Raw genomic sequence first — 20,530 nt, 5'->3', positions numbered from 1 at the left:
GTACTTATCCAAGGTGGGTTCCTGGTTCCTCCGGAACCCACATTCTAGACAATGCCCCAGGCCCAGATTTCTGTAGAAGTCAAAAGGAAGAGGAGGGTTGCTGGAACATGGCTCTAATACCTTCTCCCTTCCCAAATATCCTGGTCTTCCACTGGCACCAGCTAACATGGCCCCATGTGCACACCTCAAATGGGCAAACCATGGGGCCTGGGTATAGTACCTGTGTGGGCACTAAGCCCTGTGCAGTGGATAAAAGTGAATGCTTTCAATCACCATCTCTAAGGCAGCGTTTCCATAATCTGGAAGTTTCGGTTATGGAGCCAAGGATGCTTTAGGTGTTTCCACTGGAGTAAAACAATCTTTACATCCAAGTGCTAAATAAATTAAAAGTTGGCCACAAGGTGCCATTTCTTCCTTGGGCTTTGGAATCTAGAAGCCACTGGTCACAATACTACTTATCTTCCAAAAGTTTCTTCACACTCGACTAGTTCATCTATTGTGTGCAGCAAGTCTTCAAAGGAAGGCCTTCCCTCTGGTTTCTACAATTAAAAATCAAAGAGAAGACATGGGTTCCAGGATCCATTCCAAAATAATTTCTCAAACTCAGACAACATCGTAGCACACTAGAGCAAGGTACTCACTGCTTCGGGACTGGAACATGCAGGCATCGTCAAGTAGGTCGGATCCATCCTGCATGTACTACCACTAGACTAAGCTTTCTACCACACTGCTTTAGCATCCCAATTCAAGAAACTGATCATTCCTTATTGCCTGTCAAATCAAGTCCTTCTACTTGGCAGTGCCCTCTACAATCTGCCCACTCCCTACCCCCTGGCTATCCAATTTCAGTTCCCAGAAAAACTCTCACATGGGCTCTCCACTCAATCAGACCTGTGTCCACCCTTGTGGATACACACTATGTTCATTGCCGCCTCCATGCCTTTGCACACGCTGGCCTTCTCCCCCTAGCACCACTTAGCACCACTTCCTGCCCAGCCCTCTGCCCATCCCAGTCAATGCTCTTGGGAGGCTTTCAGCAAGTGACGGAGAACATGGGCTTTGGAGTCAGACAGGATGCTGGTTCTTTGCAGCTAAGTGGTCCTGGGTAAACATCAGCTTCATAAGTCTTAGTATTCTCACCCACAGAGTGGTCACAGTAAAAGCAACCACACTTCAAAGGGTTATTTTGCGAACTACATCTAAAGCATTTAGTACAGTGTCTAGTACACAATACATGTGAGCTAATGTCATTATCTTTAATAATTATTATTATCTTTCAAAAGTCATTTTGGTGTCTAATCTCTTCTATGAGGTAACATTTCAATACATGGGGAAGGAAAACTTCCAAAGAATGTGAGTAAAAAGACCTGAGAAAGTTGAGGTTTGGAGAAAGAAACCTTCTCTGGTGAAAGAGTAACACCTCAACAATACAAGAGGGCCATTGAGACAAGAATCACTTCCTCAGACTTATTCTCTGAGATCCTAACTCGGGCAACTATGGCAGGATTCCCACTTGGTAATACAGCAGCACCTGAATTCATTATCTTAATTATTAGAGTTTTCCCCTTCTTCACATTCTTCTTCCTGTTATTCAGAACTGAGTTGAGAGGGTTGGTTTCCTATCTAGAGTTTGAAATCATGTAAAACATGTACCAACTCACTAGGCTATAAAGACTACACACTATTAATCTATAAGCCCAGATCCATAATGTTTTAGAAATTTTTTTAAAGAGCACACACAAAAAATTCTATACCTCCTGCCAACATCTCAGCATCACCTCGTATACATATTTGGATGCCAACTTCGGCCGGTAGAGTCGGTGACCGTGAGTGACCATGGTTACCACTTCATAGTTGGTGTTTTTCTCAAAGGGCATTCTGCCTTCAGTGAATACTTCCCACATCAAAACACCTGGGAAAGGATAAGGATTACCAAATGACATATCCACTTCCTCTTCAGAGCAGAATTGAGGAAAAATGGCCCATGTGTCTTACCAAATGACCAGACATCTGATTTGCTGCTAAAGCGGCTATAATTAAACACCTCAGGTGGACACCACTTCACAGGAAATTTAGCACCGGAAGAACTTGTGTATTGATCATCCAGAACGTACCTAAAGTAAGACACACCGTAAGTTTACACCTCTGAGTTACGGTCTGCATTTTGTTCACATTCTTTTTTTTTTTCCCCTTAGAATCAAAAACACAGTTGACTGAAGTCCAACAAGCATCCGGTTGAAGCTAAATGTTTGCCTCGGTGGCCACGCCTGGCGACTTCCATCTCAGCTCGAATTGAGGGCTTGAAATGGATGCATTGTAATATTAGTATCAATGCGTTCACTTCTCAGTTTGTTGTTTTCTTTTTTATAAGGCAATAGAGGTAGAATACAATAAGATAGTTTGCAAACTTTTTCTTGTAAGCAATTTTTGTTCTTAAAACAAAGTCTCACCCAAAGGCCTCACATGTAAAACATCTAAAGCAAAGCTGCTGTAAAGGAAGTGGTGCAGAGCGTCTGGAGACACACGTGCTTTTAGTCCCCACAATTCCACAGAGCACAATTTAGAACTACAACAAGTCAAGAAAGCGAATTGCAACATGACATACATAAATGGTGGAGTATATGTTTATACACCATGACATCCCTCCTACACATACACACACACACACACACACACTCAAAACAATATTATATAATTTTCCTATGGGAGCAATTTCTGTCCTGCTGGAAGGACAAACACAAACTGATAACATTGGCTATGTCTGGGGGAGAATCCTTGATTGGGCTGCTAAATATGGGACCTTCAGCCCTTCCTGTAATGTTCTCAGTACATATTTCCAAGGGAAATGTGTTTGTGTACTGTATGAACATATAAAGTTGATTTCTAAAAAACTCCAGGAGAAAATATTCAAGTAACCGCACAGACCTCGTTTCCTGTATGGACAAAGATGGTGACAATGCACCATATGCTGGACCAACTCATCTGTCACTCAGGGGACTTTGAATTTAGTGTCTAATGAGTGTGTTAGAGGGGTAGATACAAAAGTACAGATCTTCTGAAAGCCAAACACATGAAAATTGAACACGTGACATTGGAGGACTGCCTGTCAGATCCAGAACATCATCACAAAAAGCCGATAAAGAGCACTGGGTAATTAAGGACCCTCCAGTCAGCCGTTTCGGCCCCACTTCTGACAAGACCAGCTTTCTAAACTCCCTGGGCCCGTTTCCTTAGGAGCTAAACTTGACCGGTATGACATGGTCCTTGCCTGCTTTTATTACTGCTCTTTGTGCTGGCCATGAGCCAGCCACCCCATCCTCTTTCCATTCCTCGAACTGGCCGAGCCTGTCCCAGGTTTCAAACTTTTACACTTGGTGTTTCTTCCATCTGGAATATTTTATCCTCACTCTTTCACCTACCTGGCTAATTTCTGCCTTTGGGGTCTCATTCAAATATTAAGGATCTCAAAGAGGCCTTCCAGAACACCAGATCTAAAGCAGCCACCATCCCTCCTCCCCAGGCCACCACTCAGTGCTCACCCCACCCCAACCCCAAATTATCTCCATCGCAGGGGCCAGCAAACTATTTCTGTGAAGGGCCAAATGACGAATATTTTAGATTTTGCAGGCCAGTCTCTGTCACAACCACTCACCTGGGTCTTGGTGGGGTAAAAGCAGCCACAGACAACATAGAAGTGAATGAGTGAGGCTATGTCTCAGTCACACTTTATTTATGGACACTGACACTTAAATGCCAGATAATGTTCATGTGTCATATTCTTTCAACTTTTTTTCAACCATTTGAACGTGTGAAAACCGTTGTGGGGTAACAGGCTGTACAAAAAGAGGTGGTGGGTCACATGTGGCCCTGAGGATAGTTTGCTGGCCTTTGCTCTGTCATATCACTCTGCATTTGTTTTCCTCTCTGCATGTCTCAGGTCCCATGTTTCACCTTCCTCTTGAAAATAAGCTGCACGTGAGCCAGGACTCGTATGTCATATTCTCTGCTATGGTTCGGTCTACCATTGTGCCTGAAACATAGTAGGCACTTAACTTCTTTTGAGTGTATATATGAATGTATAGAGGAAAAGGACTAAATATTTTTTAAAGGTCTTTTCTAACACCCTATTAAAAATTACAAAAATTAAGCAAATAAAAACACTACAGATTTGGGTATTCTAAGAACCCACGTGGGTAAAGACCCATGAAAAGATTTCTGTGAAAACAAAAGATTCTAGAAATCTAATGCACACCAGAGAGAAAAGAAAGTAATGTATTTAACAGGCCATCCTGCCACCTAGTGGAGAGAATTATTAACAATAATTGACACAGTGTATACTTATTTAATTATTTATCTCAGAAGGGCTAGCTGACCAGATTGCCTTCCTGCTTCATCAGTGCAGATCATTCCCATGCTTATTCATTCTACAAGCTAATGTGAATATCACATAAAGCCGCATAATAAAACATAAGCAATCATAATTCCTCAACAATTTATTCACCTGAGAAAAATTTTGCCAAAGCTAACAGTAAAATGGATACATTCAGCAAAGAAATCTTTCAAAATACAAATAACCTAATTTATTACCTTATATAAAAAATACTAATAAGCAGAAAAAAACAATTAAAATAATGATGTTAAATAAAATAAAAATTAAAATTAAAACTGTTAAAATAATGATGGGTACTACTATTTTGCTCATGAAACAAAAGCTGTGGTTTCAAAACAGCTCTTAAATAAAAGAGGAAGAAGCTGACACAGTCAAACTGCAAAGAAAAATTCAGGCTTCCTGTTACTTTCAAGGGAAAGGTCATGGTCTCATATTAATTTCATCCAAAATTAATAGAAAACGCATACTTAGAATCAGACTTACCTGGCCATTCCAAAATCAGATACTTTAACAACTCCCGCCTCATTTACTAGACAATTTCTGGCAGCCTGGAAAACAATATTATAATGACATATTAGTTACAAAGTTCCATAATAAAAGTAGAAAAATATAAGCTCTATTTATTTTAAATTTAGTTTAGCCCAGTCAACATCAGCAGAGAGTGGAAATATCTCTTCAAAAATTGTTTGTACACCTATGCAAATGTCTCCGACATACAGCTGACCCTTGAACAACATGGCTTTGAACTACACAGGTCCACTTATATGTGAATATTTTTTTCAAAAATTTACATATAGTACTGTACATGTATGATTTTCTTAATAACATTTTCTTTTCTCTAGCCTATTTTATTGTAAGAATACAGTATATAATACATATAATATATAAAATAGGAGTTAATCAACTGTGTATGTTATTGGTAAGGCTTCCAGTCACCCGTACACTATCAATTGATTTTTTTGGGGAATCGAAAGTTATACACGGAATTTCAACTGTGTGTGGCGGGGTTGGAGCCCCTAACCCCCTAATACAGTTGAGGGTCAACTGTATACACAAGAGTAAATATAGGCTCTTCTGCCTCATTAAAGAATGGGAAAAAATATTTTCAAAACAAATATTTGATATGAAATATATAAGAAAGTCATACAACTCAAAAGCAAAAAAAAAAATCCAATTTAAACTTGAAATTTGCTAAGAGAATAAATCTACACGCTCTCATCACACATACAGAAAGGTAAGAAAATATAAAGTGAGTAGTAGATCTTCAAATGCATGGAAACTAAATAACACACTTCTCAAAAACCAGTGTGTCAAAGAAGAGATCAAAAGGGAAATAAATAATTATCTCAAAACAAATGAAAATACAACATAGTAAATTTTGTGGAATGAAGTAAAAGCAGTTTGAAAGTGTAGCACAATAAGCACATAGATTAAGAAATTAGGGAGATCTAAAATAAACAACCTAACTTTACACTTCAAGGAACTAGAAAAAGAGGAACAAATTATGCCCAAAGTTCGCAAAAGGAAGGAAATAATAAAAATCAGAGCAGAAAGAAATGAAATAGAGATCAGAAAAACAATAGAAAGGACCAACAAAATTAAAAGCTGGTTCTTTGAAAAGATAAACAAAATTGAAAAAACCTGTTTCTATAGATGACAAAGGAAAAAAAGAAAGAAGACTCAAATGTAATTAGAAATGAAGCAGAAGGCATTACAACCCACACTACCAAAATACAAAAGTTATATGTACAAAAGTTATAAGAGACTACTATGAACAATTACATGGCAACAAGTTATATAAGTAGGAAAAAATGGATACATTTCTAGAAACACACAATCTACCAAGAGTGAGCCAGGAAGAAAGCTGAACAGGCCAGTAATGAGTCAAGAGATTGAGTCAGTAATCAAAAAAGTACCAACAAAGAAAACTCCAGGGCCAGATGGTTTCACTGGTGAATTCTACCATATATTTAAAGAAGAATTAATACCAACCAATCCTCCTCAAACTCTTCCAAAATGCTAAAGAAGAGAAAACACTTCCAGATTTATTCTACAAAGCCAGCATTACCTTGATACAAAAACCAAATGATGGTATCACAAGGAAACTATAGACCAATATCCCTGATAAATACAGATGCAAAAATTCTCAACAAAATATTAGCAAACTAAGTCAAAAACACATTAATAGGATTATACACCGTGACCAAGTCAGATTTATCCCTGGGATGCAAGACTGGTTCGGCAGATGCAAATCAGTAAGTATAATGCATTACATCAATAAGAGATGAAAATCATATGTTCATCTCAGTAGTCACAGAGAAAGCATTTGACAAAATATGATGTCCTTTCATGATAAAAACCCTTTGGTTAGAGAAGGAATGTACCTCAACATAATAAAGGCCACATATGATAAACCTACTACTAACATTATAATCAATGGAGAAAAATTGAAAAGGTTTCTTCTGAGATCAGGTACAATACAAGGCTGCCCACTCTCACTACTCCTATTCAATATATACTGGAAATCCCAGCTAGAGCAATTGGGCAAGACAAAGAAATAAAAGGCATTCAAATTGGGAAGGAAGAAGTAAAACTGTTGCTATTTGCTGACAGTATCATTTTACATATAGAAAATCCCAGAGTCAATCAAAAAGTGGTTGGAATTAATCAGTAAAGTGGCATGTTACAAAAATCAACTTACAGAAACCAGTGTCATTCCTTTACACTAATGATGAAGCATCACAAAAGAAAATACAGAAAACTATCCCATTCAAAATTAGCATCAAAACCAATAAAATACTTAGTAATAAATTTAACTAAGATCAAAAGATCAGTACAATGAAAATGACAAGATTATGCTGAAAAAAACTGAAGAAGATACAAACAAGTAGAAAGACATCTGTATTCATGGATACGAAGAATAAATATTGTTGAGATGGCCAGACTACCCAAAGCTATCTATAAATTCAACACAATCCCCATCAAAATACCAAAGGCATTCTTCACAGAAATAGAAGAAACAATCCTAAAATGTGTGTGGAATTACAAAAGACCCTGAATAACCAAAGCAATCCTGAGAAAAAAGAACAAAGCTGGAGGTATCATACTTCCTGATTTCAAACTATACAACAGAGCCATAGTAAAAACAATATGGTACTGGCACAAAATAGTCAGAACAATAGAACAAACTCTAGAGAACCCAGAATTAAATAGTGTCATTTATAGTCAACTAATATTCCACAAGGAGCCAAGAACACCCAATGGGAGAAAAATAGTCTCATCAACAAATGGTGCTGGGAAAACTGGAGAAACACATGCAGAACAATGAAATCAGACCCCTATCTCACACGACTCACAAAAATTAACTCAGTGGATCAAAGGCTTAAACATAAGGTCAGATACCATAAAACTCCTAGAAGAAAACGTAAGAAGAAACTCATCGATATTTGTCTTGGGAATGATTTTTTGGACGTAACATCAAAAGCACAGATAACAAAAACAAAAATCAATAAATAGGACTACATCAGACTCAAAAGCTTCAGCATGGCAAAGGAAATAATCAACAAAATGAAATGGCAGCCTACAAAATGGGATAAAATTTTGGGAAACCACATATTGGATAAGGAGTTAACATCCAATATATATAAAGAACTAGCAGAATTTAACAACAAAAAAAAAACAAACCAGTTTAATAATGGGAAATACTAAATAGACATTTTTCCAAAGACGACATCAAAATAGCCAATAAGCACATGAAAAGGTGCTCAACATCACTATTCATCAGGGAAATGTCAGTGAAAACCACAGTGAGATATCGCCTCACACCTGTTAGAATGGCCATCATCAAGAAGACAAGAGACAACAGGTGTTGGCAAGGGTGTGGTGAATAGGGAACCTTGATGCATGTAAATTAGTGTGAATTTAAATTAGTCCAACCACTATGAAAAACAATACAAAGTGTCCTCAAAAAATTAAAACTAGATCTACCATACAATTTAGCAATCCACTTCTGGAAATATACCCAAAGGAAATGAAAACAGGATTTTGATGAGATACATGTACACTCCCGTGTATCACAGCATTATTCACAATAGCCAAGATATGTAAACAACCCAAATGCTCATCAAGGGATGAATAGATTAAAAAAAGATGTGGAATATATATACAATGAACATGATTCAACCACAAGAAAGATATCCTGCTATTTGTGACAATATGAAGGGAACTTCAACATACTACGCTAAGTGAGATAAGTCAGAGAAAGACAAGTACCGTGTGGTATCACTTACAAGTGGAATCTTAAAAAAAAAAAAAGAAAAGAATCAAAACTTTAAAAAAACAGAGAATAAAGTGGTGGTTACAGGGGATGGGGACTGATAAATCTATCAACATGCTGAAAATAGACACATTTGGGAAGACTAGGCAGAGGGAAAAAGAGAAGGAAAGGAATGAGGGAAAGAGGGAGAAAGAATGAGAGGAAAATTAAGATGTGTCTCCATCACAATCATTTAAACCAGTAATAGATTATTTTTTCTGGTATTTTCAGGAATTAACATAAAAATTCCATCTTTTCCCAGTGATTTCAGAGATAACGAAAATGAACCAGTTCCTACAGTTTCTGCTTATAATGTGTGAGATGGAAGAGAGTTTAGGAGTTAAAGGATGAGTCAACCTTGAACCTCCTCATTTATCACCATATACAAGTCATTTCATGTCTCTGAAGCCAATTTCCTTATCTATAAAATAATGATCAGAAACAGTCATGACTAGCTATCTCATGAGATGTTTATGGAGATTAAATAATCTATGCGTGATTAACTTGTTGGGAAATATTGCCTATTTAATTATGTATTATTTATACAATTGCCTATGTAATTATGTATTATATGTATTAGATTTTAAAAAGATCTTCCTGTTACCATGATGATGCAAGTTAAACTTACCAAGTTTAAAAATAATGGTGAAATACTGTTGAGAACAAAAATTGGGTACTGACCCATCAACGCTCATTTGCTAACTCAGTGTTTCAAAGGACTTTGGCCAATGAATGGGAATACAGGTGGTTTATAATTTACCAGATCTCTGTGGATGAAGCTGTTTCTCTCCAGGTACTCCATCCCTTCACATACATCTTGACACATGCTCAGCAGCACGTCTCTACTGAAATGACCTTGTCTCTGTCGGAGGAAATTCAGAAGGCAGCCCCTTTCCATGAATTCGGTAACAATGTAAAGTGGTTTCTGCTGGGTGCATACACCATAAAGCTGTACCAACTTTGGGTGTGTCAGTTTCCTAGGAGAGAAGTCACGCATACACACAGTTATGATAGCAAAAGAAACCATTGGTGAGGGACGACTTTTTAATGCAAAAAAGGGAACCAGAAAGAACATAGTAACTTACATCATCACTTTAGCTTCTTCTATAAAATCTTCCTCACACATCGCACCTTCCCGAATAGCTTTGATGGCTACTTTGTACTGAGCTCGCCACTTGCCAAGCCTCACCACTCCAAACAGGCCACTCCCCAATTCCCTCATAAAAGTCAGCTCTGAAGGGTTAATCTCCCATTTTTCTGTGAGACAAAAGGGGGAAAGTGATAAAATGCAATACAGAGACTAGAGCGCAAATCAGTGAGAAACAAAGAACTATCACAACCAAGGTCCATCTCAAAGTTACAGGACAATACTGGTCAAACTCCGAGCAGACTTGCAACAGGCATCTAAACTGCAAATGATGGCTTTCCACCCTCCGGGGAGAATGTACCTCTTCTAAGCTGTCACATACAAGCAAAGTGAACTGAAGAAGGCAAGAAGACACAAGAAGACGCATAGGAAGCAAATAATAATAGAGCCTGAAAGTTAAAGGTACCATTAAAAAAATAAAAACTCCATCCTTTACCACTCTCCCCACCCCCTCCCCTTTTCTTTTCCAATTCCAGCAAATTGGAAAGAATTTACCCTGCCATTTGAAAAGCTATTGCCAGAAGCAACAATGACAATAATCAAATTGGACGCCTTCTCTGTTACCTCCCTCCATCCTTACTTTCCTGTTAGCAACCAACAAAGCCAGTGAAAACCAGAAAAGGCTTTAGCTTATTTTGGATGTAACATGGTGATGCTTATTTTTCACTGACAGGGAGTTTTCTGTTGAATTATGATTCATGATGAAAACAGTAAACCTCGGGTTACTACAGCTGTAAGTATAAACATTTAGAAAACCCATTCTATGAAACTTACAAAAACAGTCCCACCGTGAATTCTACACAACTAAATCGGTCTTGTGAAAATGGATTCTTTGCAAGCAAAATTAGCCAATGCAACTACAGAAAGAGTTACCGTAGCTGAATCCTGCAGTGGTTGGTGCATTCTTCCCCTTTGCACTAACTGGGTACCGCAGCCTTGTGACAAGTCCTAGAAATCACAGAAAGTATTGCAGTAGAATTCATTCTTAATCAGTCTGCATGGTAAAGTGCTAAACTAGAAACCTACTTACAAAATTCATTTATTTATTCACTTAGTACTCTCCTCTGTGTGTACATATGGCACTGTGCTATGTGCTGGCAAAAAATAAGAGAGGAAAGCAGGAAGGAAGGAGATGATCCCACTTTCTGTGTTGACAACTTCATATTTTTTATGGAGCATAAAAAATTTAAATATAGACATAAGCTTTTATTCATTCAACAAACATTTCTTTTTAAATACTACAGTGTTTCTTAGGCCCCATGCTAGCATATTCTCTTCTCAAACATTTTAAAGGATGTTAAAAGCTTTCTAACAGTTATTATCAATTATTACTTCACGTTCGTGTCCAATATGAGATCTTATCCATGACAGGAAATTACAGTATTCTACTAAAAATTAAAGTAATTCACCTGACATAACTCAACATTAGGAATCTTGGCATACAAATCAGGCTGTAAAATGCCAATTGGAAATACCAACTACTGGAAATTAGTGAGGCACATTAAATCCTTTAATCTAAGTGGCTTGCAGCATTAAATATGAATAAACAGCAGGTATCTCTCCTATAAACACCCATAATGCTTTGTATTTCATCTACTATAGCATATCTCATGCTCACTTACATTGTTATGTACTTGTCTGTCACGCCAGATGGTAAGATTTGGAAGAGACAGAATGGATCAATGACAACCTATTCTACCAGTCTCCCTAGAACCCAGCACAGCTCCTGGCATGCAGTAGGCACTTAATACATGTTTGTTAAATGAGTGAATTGAGATAACAGTGAAGAAAAAAATGTATACAAGAACCCAAAAGAAAGGAATAGTGGAATGTAAACACAGAAAAAGAAAATAACAGCATAAGAGCTAAGAAAAAGTCCTTCAGGGGATAAATTGATATAAACAAAATATCAATTAATCCATTATAAACAATGATTATCCAGCAATAAAAAGAAATGCAGTACTTATACAAGCTAGAACATGGACGACCCTCAAACACGTTATGCTAAGTCAAAGAAGCTAGTCACAACGACTACATATTGCCTGATTACATTTATACGAAATGTCCAGAAAAGGCAAATCTGTAAAGACAAAATAAATTAGTTGTTGCCATGGGCTGGACTAGGGAAAGGGATGAGGAGTGACTGCTAATGGGTACAAACGTTCTTTTTTGAATGATGAAAATGTTTTTATATTATGGTGGAGGCTGGCATGACTCTGTAAATATACCAACAACAACTGAATTGTTCACTTTCAATTGGTGATCTTTATGGGATGTAAATTATCTCAACAACTGTTCCGATCATTATCTGAGAAAAGTGAACAGAGCCACAAATAGCAACAGACTTGGCAAAAGGTGATAAAATTTCAAGTTAATTTTAAAATTGGTAAGGCAGACTTCCCCCAGGACCATGGTGACAAGTACAGAGACCACTGCAATGGGATTTTAGAGTGAGGGTGAAAGATTGGGCTCAGCTCGGAAGACAGCGTGGGCAAGTGGGAATTTACAGCCAAGAAGTAGGTGGGGGACAGCGGCTGGAGTATGCCTAAGAGAAGCATCAGAGGGAAGGGAAGGGGGCAGTTCTGACTACACCGGTCTGCCAGGATTCCTAATGAAGACAAGCCAGGACGACCAGCATCACTTGGGGGATGGTGGAGGATGAGAAACCAGAACCTGGGGGTGATCAGAGGTTAGACGTGGAGGGTATGGGGTTCCGGTTAAACAGATTTAGCAGCACTCCTGCTAAAACTCGGTTTTATAAGAAAGTGCACAGATGGGCCCCGGAGACAGTTCAAGAGCCTGACTAAAGTCTGGTCAAGCAGAACATCTTTGTCAGTAGCAAGGATGAAATGACAGAAATGTGACATTTACTTTATACAGTAAGAATAACTCATGTCCTAAGGTCAAGACAGCTTTCTATGAGACTTGATATACTTTCTGATTTTTCTTTGTATATAGTGTCTATCAGTTCCTTAACATGCAATAATTTTAAGTCAATCACATTTGATAATTAACTACATAATAAAACTGCTCAAGGAAGAATTCATCACAATCTCTGATCATTTTAACCACTACCTAGTATTTGAAACACGTTTTCCAAACTCACTTACCTGCTGCATTGTGCTTATGATATTCAACGATCTCAGGGATTGAAGCAAATGCATGTTTTTCTGCCAGATAATACTTCTTTGGGGATGTTGTTGTTTCCTTTATATGATAGTGCCTGAAACCCGACGAGCCTTCTCTATAATAAAAATCAAACTGTATGAGAACCAAGTTGGAATAATGTCCCTTCACTCTGAAGATGTTTTCTAACAGGTCACGGCAAGATTCTTACATGTGGCCCCTTCTATTCGTGCACAAATTTTCTTTTTCCCCATGTTCTTCTTAGTTTTTCCTTTCACATTAACAGGTGGAAGTTTTTAAAGTGGTCACTAACAACATTCTTGGTCCCTTGCCTGAGATTGTGAAAGAGAACATTTACCAACTCCATTTACCCACAGTTAAAATACGTACAGCTTTTTGTCTCTGCTGTTGTGTAAACTTGTAATTGTGTAGAAAAATTACACCTCTAAAAGTAAATAAACTAGACTTATAAAAAATGGAAATATTCTATTTTAGATATCTTTCTCGAACATAGATCTTCTCGAGTTATCTCTTGCCAAAAATCCATTCAGGAGAACCCCTCTACTCTTTTTCTTTTTATTAAAGTTTATTGGGGTGACAATAGTTAGTAAAGCTACATAGGTTTCAGGTGTACAATTCTGTATTACATCATCTATATTTTACTTTGTGTGTTTACCACCCAAAGTCGTTTCTCCTTCCATCACCATATATTTGATCCCGTTTACCCTCATCTCCCTCCCCCTTCCCCTGGCCCTCTGGCCAGCTGCTCTTAAGATAAAGCTCAGACTCCTTGCCATCGACAAGACCTAACCTAACCTAACATCCACTTTTATGTCTCAGGCTTCTCTCTCCTCCCTTCACCCCACCCCTTCCATTCTACACTCCAGCTACAATACACTTTTGTCAGTTCCTGGAACTCACCATGTCCTCATTCACTTCTGAGTCCAGGCATTTTCCTCAGTAGAAATACTCTTTCTCCTCCCTCCAACTTCGTCTGTCTCACCTGTCAGGTCTCAGCTACATTAATGACTAACTCAGATGTGTCTGGGCTCCGTACCCCACCACACACACACACACACACACACACACACACACACACACACCACCCTCCTAGCACAGCATTTACTCATGTTACCATCACTGCCTGTTTGCTTGTCTGAAGCCCCCACTAAGCTATTGGAGGGCAGGGTCTGTGTCTCCTTTGCTCACTGTGATATCTATAGTGCCCAGTACAGTGCATAGGAATTATCTGTGGAATGTTGGCAAAGTTTTCATAGCTATTCTCAACAAACATGTATATAGAAAACTATGAGGAAAATTACTGATATATGAATATAAAAAATCGTATAGACTTTAAAAATCAAGTTCGGGTTTTCTTTTTTAATGTTGAAATACGGCATATTTTTTGAAAATAATGAATCCATACAAGCTACATGGGAACTTCATAAAAAAAAAAACTCAGAGAGAGAGAAAAAGAGAGAGAGAGAGAGACAGAGAGAGAGAGAGAGAGAGTGAGAGAGAGAGACTACTTACCCTCCAAACTTCGTATAAAGGGAGACTGTGTACATGCCGGGTTGACTGGAATCCCTTACCATAAAACCACCTTCTTTATCCTAAAATGCAAGTTAAGAAAATTGTTCCAATCCAATAACACGTATCAGTCAATGCCCTGAAGAAGATTCAAGAACCCAATCTTACGATTTCATGATTATTATCCTTTACCTAGAAAATCTGCTTCGGAGAAGCACAACTTACCAACAGGGTGCAGCCATAGACCTTCCACTTGATATCATTGGACCATGAGATTAAAGAAAGCATACTCACAATTCCCCACAATCATAATTCTCACACATAGTGTGAGACATTTCAACAAGACAATCTTTCAGGGCCCTTCCAAAACTAACAGACAAAACTACAATTCCTTTAAGTCCTGGACATAAAAACAGATACTGAAAAATGTATTTCTTAAGGATTGGGTTTCACTTCATATCTTTTTCACCTTTCCTATCAGCTTTGATCCTGATTCAATATTATCTTCTATCCAGATAACATTTTTTCTGTAAGTATCTCAGTACGCTTTACAAGAATGTTTTTAATTTTCCTGGAAATCAGTATTAAATTTCTTTTTTTACAAAAGAAGAGATGGAGATACAAACCACTTAAGCAAGGAAAAACCAAAAGACAGAAACAATGATAAACAACTAAGGATAAATCCTCATCAGGTTCCAAGCCACAGAGCAAGAAATAGAAGCTCAGAACCTCCAATACTTCTCTCCACCGATAACACCACAGTCAATCTCCAGCACTGAAGTTGATTTAAGATGGAAGTATTTTCAATAGTTAAGAAATAAAATAAACTTTGTTTTTATTCATAAGAAAGACAATGGAATTAAATAAAACCCCACAAATAAATCTGTAAGAACAATTAGGGACAATGATCATTACAGTTAATCAATCTGTAAAAAGTATAATAGCTACCATTTATTTATTGAGAACTTATTCTGTTTTTTTCCTGTGTAATTTACTATTTTATTTATTTTTTATTAAAATTTATTGGTGTGACAATGGTCAACAAACAACATAGGTTTCAAGTGTACAATTCTGTAATACATCATCTATATATTGCATTGTGTGTTCACCATCCAGAGTCAGTTCTCCTTCCATCACTGTATATTTGATCCCCTTTACCCTCTTCTACCCCTTCCCCCCTTACCCTCTGGAAACCACTAAACTATTGTCTGTGTCTATGAGTTTTTGTTTTTTTGTTTGTCTTGTTCCTTCATTGCTTTCAGTTTTATATCCCACATATGAGTGAAGTCATATGGTTCTCGACTTTTTATCTGACTTATTACACTTAGCATAAGAACTTATTCTGTTCTAATATGTTCTAATCTGTAGCTTTACTTAATCCCCAAGACAGTCCTATGAGGTGGGTACTACTGTTACCCCCATTTTATTTCACAGGTAAGTAAGTGGGGCACAGAAAAGTTGGATAATTTGTGTGAGATCACACAGCTAGTAAGAAGCAGAGCCAGGATGTGGACTCCAGGTCTACTAGCTACCTACTCCCCTACAGCTGCCTCTCATGGTGGTGTCACCAGGGAGACATGTAGGAATCCTGGGGGGGAGTTAACATGTCATTTGAATCAAGCAATGTCACCAGCTATTGCTCTCTCAATATAAACTACAGAAACAAGTGCCCAACAAAACCTTGACTCATGGTAATAAGCAGGAGATAAAATGAGAAAGCATGGGTTTAAAAGATTGGGAACTACGTATTACTAAATAGAATAATTAGATCATAAATGCAGAGAATTGTAGAGATCACCTTCTAATTCAACCTTGTATTTTACAGATGCAAACATAGACTGAAAAAGTCACAGCTAGACTTGGGACTCCTTACTCAGTCCTCTCTAGTTTCCGCTATACTACATTTTATCCTTTTGTTTCATCTCTTCTGATAATGTAAGAATTTTATTACATGTATTTCCAATGGCAACTCAATATTTAAACTTCATTTCAAAAATGAAGTTTCACTTCAAAAAACATTAGTTAGAGTCCTAACCCCCAGTACTACAGAATGTGACCTTATTTGGAGTCTTACACAGAAAATCAAGTTAAAAAGAGGTCATATGGGTGTGCCCTAAATGAATATGACTGGAGTCCTTATAAAAACGAAATTTGGACACAGAGACAGACATGTACAAGGTGAGAAGGAGAGAAGCCTACAATAGATCCTTCCCTCCTCAGAAGGAGCCAACCCTGCTGGCATCTTGATTTCAGATTTCCTACCTCTAGAACCACGAAACCACAAATTTCTGTTGTTTAATCACTCAGTTTGTGGTACTTTGTTACGGCAGCCCCAGGAAACTAATATACCAGTTTTCACTTTTAAATGATTTTAAAAAACAAGACCCTGTATTCATGTCATAGTATGTTTTAGGCTTTGGGAGCAGAGGTATGTGGAATTACTTATCACGGATTCATTACAATTAATGTGTGCTGAAACCAAACCCAGGAAACAAGTACAAACACTTACTTCACTTCTGAGGAGTTGCTCTGCTTTGCTTCTGTTCATATTTCTGCAATACCATCTGAACAGAAAATATACGTGTAAGGCCCCACGTTTCTAAAATTATATTTTATCGTTTTTAGGATTAACAAGGTAATATTTCTCATCAATAACAACTACAGTAAGTAAGAATAACACATCACTCATAGTCTCAGTAATACCATCACTAGTAACATTTAACGTAGATACTTCCAGACTTTTTCTACCCATATTTTTACGAAGATACACGTATACCAACATTCTTATTTTTTTTATTAAAGTGGGATCAAACTATACCTGACAAATCATACCCTGGCTTTTTCATATAACAGTTTATGACAGACATCACTGTAAAGCAACATCGTTCTATGTGTCGTGGTATGGATGTGCCATAATTTAAACTATTTTCATTATTTAATATAAAAAATAATTTCTAATTTTTCATTATTATAATGGCAAGAATGAATTTTACTTCCCAGACTAAAACATGCAGGAAATGTCACTTTGCATCACTGTCTTTAATTCCACTAAATCTTATCCCAAGTCCCCATCCTACCAATAGGCAGTAGATTTCATCTCAAGTCGTTATGAAGTTCCCCCCACTGAATTTCATGAAGGTCCCAAGTGTCGAATGAAACAGCAAAATAGAACAGCAGTCCTCCTGGGTCTTCCAGACTTCCCGGACCTAGCACAGCCCCCCACCCTGGCAGTTACCCCAGGCTCTGCTGTGGGACTCCCACCATGGCCGAGCAGTGGCGCCTGACCTCCCTCCAGGCCCTTCCATTCTGTGCCACAACCCCAAGTCCCTGCAGATCTATTATCCCAAAGAACGAAGGATACTGCCATCTCCCATTTCATCCTCACAGGCAGGTCTTCCCCTCTCCCTGCTTCTCCAGGCCAATCTCTCCATGAGATGACAGTTCACTCAAACAACATGGGGTTTAGGAGTGCTGACACACACCCCCTGCACCATCAAAAGGCCATACAGAACTTCTGACTCCACAAACACTTAACTACCAATAGCCGACTGTGGACCAGAAGCCTTACCAATAACAGAAAAGTCAATTGACACACATTGCATATGTTCTATGTAGTATATATTGTATTCTTATAATCAAGTAAGCTAGAGAAAAGAAATAATATTAAGAAAATACATTTACAGTATTTATGGGAAAAAATCATGTATCAGTGAACCCATAAAATTCAAACCCATGTTGTTCAAGGGTCAAAGAACATGAACTTAGACTGTTTACGTTGGCCTTCAGTTATAACTTTATTTTTTTGGTGTTTGTTTGCTTGTTTGTTTGTTTGTTTTAGATGCCCTTTAGTGGGCAGGAAACCCCCACCACAGTCATATTTCCTTCCCATGTTATGAAGCAGCTTGGCCCCTCTGGACATTTGAATTTTCCACCACTGTTCAGACTTGAATAAGAGAACCAGTACCTGCTTTTGGCCCAGCAAACACCCTGAGACAAATGAACACAAAAGCCTTCCCTGGTTGAGTAAAGGAAAAACACAAAGAATAAAATATAATACAAGACCTTTTGTGGTCTGGACTCCTTTGTGCAGGCGTAGGGGCCAAACACAAATTACAATCACAATACAAGCTGATGACTATTTTATTTGGAGCCTGAGGTGATTAACCAGGCCTCAGAATTGTGGACATTAAGATCTCACTGCTGTGGAGCCCAATTTATTAACTGAGCCAAAGTTCAACAAAATTGCAGTTCTGATCAATCAATTTCTGAGTACAATTGAGAAATATAATAAATGAGAACAGATTGGATTCTGTCCCTAAAGCTTTTCCACTGACACAAGAAACATTTGTCAGAATGCCAAAAAAGTCACAAAAATTATCTACAGAAAGGGAACAGGAGCTCTCATTATATATTATAAATCAACAAAGAGATCGAAAAAATTCTCTTTATTAATGAGAGAAGCTCTAACCCTTCTTCACAAGAGTAAGCAATGGGGGGTTAGTCTCACGTTTCAGATGCAAGAAATCAGTAAAGCTGAATTGTGGCTCCTGAGAGGAAATTAGATATAAGACACTCAGAGAAAGAAAGAGGTCCTTTCCTCACCTAGTAGATTCAAGCTCCTGGGGAGAAATAAAGGAAAAACGGAAAGACAAGGAATCCACTGCACAAAGGGCAGGCTTTATGAAATCCTATCTGAAGGGTCATTTTTTTATGGCATTTGCAGATTCCCCAGAAAGGCTGTTTTCCCTCCCTAAGATATTAACTCAGACCTTTACGGGTATGGTGAAGGAAGGAAAGGAGGAAGGAGTGATGAACAAATAAATAGACGAATCAACTACTGGTATTTCCTAACAGTTCTTTGTGCCTTTACTCCCTTTTCTATGACAGCTACCACCAGGCAAGAATGACAAGACGACAGCAGCTCAGCTGAATTCATCTTGTCAGGAAGAACTACACACAGGGGTCAAATGGAGCCCGCGTGATGCATGATACGTAATGAGCAGAGGGGTGCTTCCACACAGATGCCAGCCCGCGCACAGCTCTCCCAAGCCGGCACAGAAATGACTCTCTTAGAGGTTAGCTCCTCTTGATGAAGGAGCTAGACATCTAGAAAGAATGCCCACAAGCAACTTGTCATTCCGTTCTCAGATATCAAAACCTTAATGTGAATCAGGTTTTCAGGTTGGTTAGTCACTTCAGAACACTCCAGAGGAATAGGACGTCATACTGCTGTCTGATTTGGTGACACTCAGTCCTTTCTGGAAAGGTTGGATCTTGGCCAAACTTCTTGGGGAGGGTGGGTTGGGTAAATCACAAAAAGAAGACAACAGGTATAAGTGAAGACAAAATAGGGAACAACCAACCAACCAATCAACCAGCTGTCAATCTTTGCCAGTTCTCTAATTTGGCTTTTACCTCCTGTGCCACTGACTCAAAGCCTCATCCTAGACTTTTTCTTGTTCTAAGGGCCCTTTTATTTCTGTCACCGACTTCCTTTAACATCTTTCCCTCAAGAACATCTTACTCACCATCACAATGAACCCCATTTCTTTCCTGCAGCAGTTCCTCTTATCTGCTGCTCCCCTAACTGTCACCTGGGTGTGGAGGTCAGAACTAGCTTCCTGATGGCCCTAGGGGCCTCCAGCCTGGCAATCCTGAGTCCAGCCCAAAGGAGAGTCTGTTTCCTGGTATCTTCCCAGGCCCAGACAGACAGCAGGAGAACCCTTGATTCAACAGCTGGCAAAGGCTTTTTACTCCTGGGGACATGTAAGATGTGTTACAGGCCAGGCTATAGCAAAAAACAACACAAAGCATGGAATGGAAAGACAGCAGGAGAAGTGAGGGGAACTCCGACTCCCACACTGAGAACAGGTTTCCCCTTTCTCATGCAGCTAGGCATGGCACTGTGCCCCATGGCATCCCTGAACTCCGGGCACATGGCTGAGGGCACTCCCACACGAGAGACCTGATACAACTCATTCACTTAGTCACACAGAGGAGAGTCCCTCAGAAGAGAGAAAAT

General features: G+C 38.5%; 1 protein-coding gene across 3 annotated transcripts in view; it reads right to left on the bottom strand.

The window, feature by feature from the left end:
• Window positions 1–455: 455 nt before the first annotated feature.
• TEC (tec protein tyrosine kinase) overlaps window positions 456–20,530 on the bottom strand; it is a gene marked incomplete at both ends in the record, with an annotated part of 85,773 nt that continues 65,698 nt past the window's right edge. For all 3 annotated transcript variants that reach the window (XM_081049498.1, XM_081049499.1, XM_081049500.1), the window contains 10 exons: window positions 456–539; window positions 1,755–1,912; window positions 1,996–2,114; window positions 4,874–4,938; window positions 9,466–9,682; window positions 9,791–9,962; window positions 10,726–10,800; window positions 12,963–13,096; window positions 14,512–14,591; window positions 17,018–17,072. In XM_081049498.1, coding sequence (XP_080905624.1) covers window positions 456–539; window positions 1,755–1,912; window positions 1,996–2,114; window positions 4,874–4,938; window positions 9,466–9,682; window positions 9,791–9,962; window positions 10,726–10,800; window positions 12,963–13,096; window positions 14,512–14,591; window positions 17,018–17,072 — 1,159 coding nt within the window. The remainder of the gene's footprint in view (window positions 540–1,754; window positions 1,913–1,995; window positions 2,115–4,873; window positions 4,939–9,465; window positions 9,683–9,790; window positions 9,963–10,725; window positions 10,801–12,962; window positions 13,097–14,511; window positions 14,592–17,017; window positions 17,073–20,530) is intronic.

The sequence above is a fragment of the Rhinolophus hipposideros genome, assembly GCF_964194185.1.
Source record: "Rhinolophus hipposideros genome assembly, chromosome: 1".
NCBI lineage: Eukaryota > Metazoa > Chordata > Mammalia > Chiroptera > Rhinolophidae > Rhinolophus > Rhinolophus hipposideros.
This window is presented reverse-complemented; position numbering and strand designations above follow the sequence as displayed.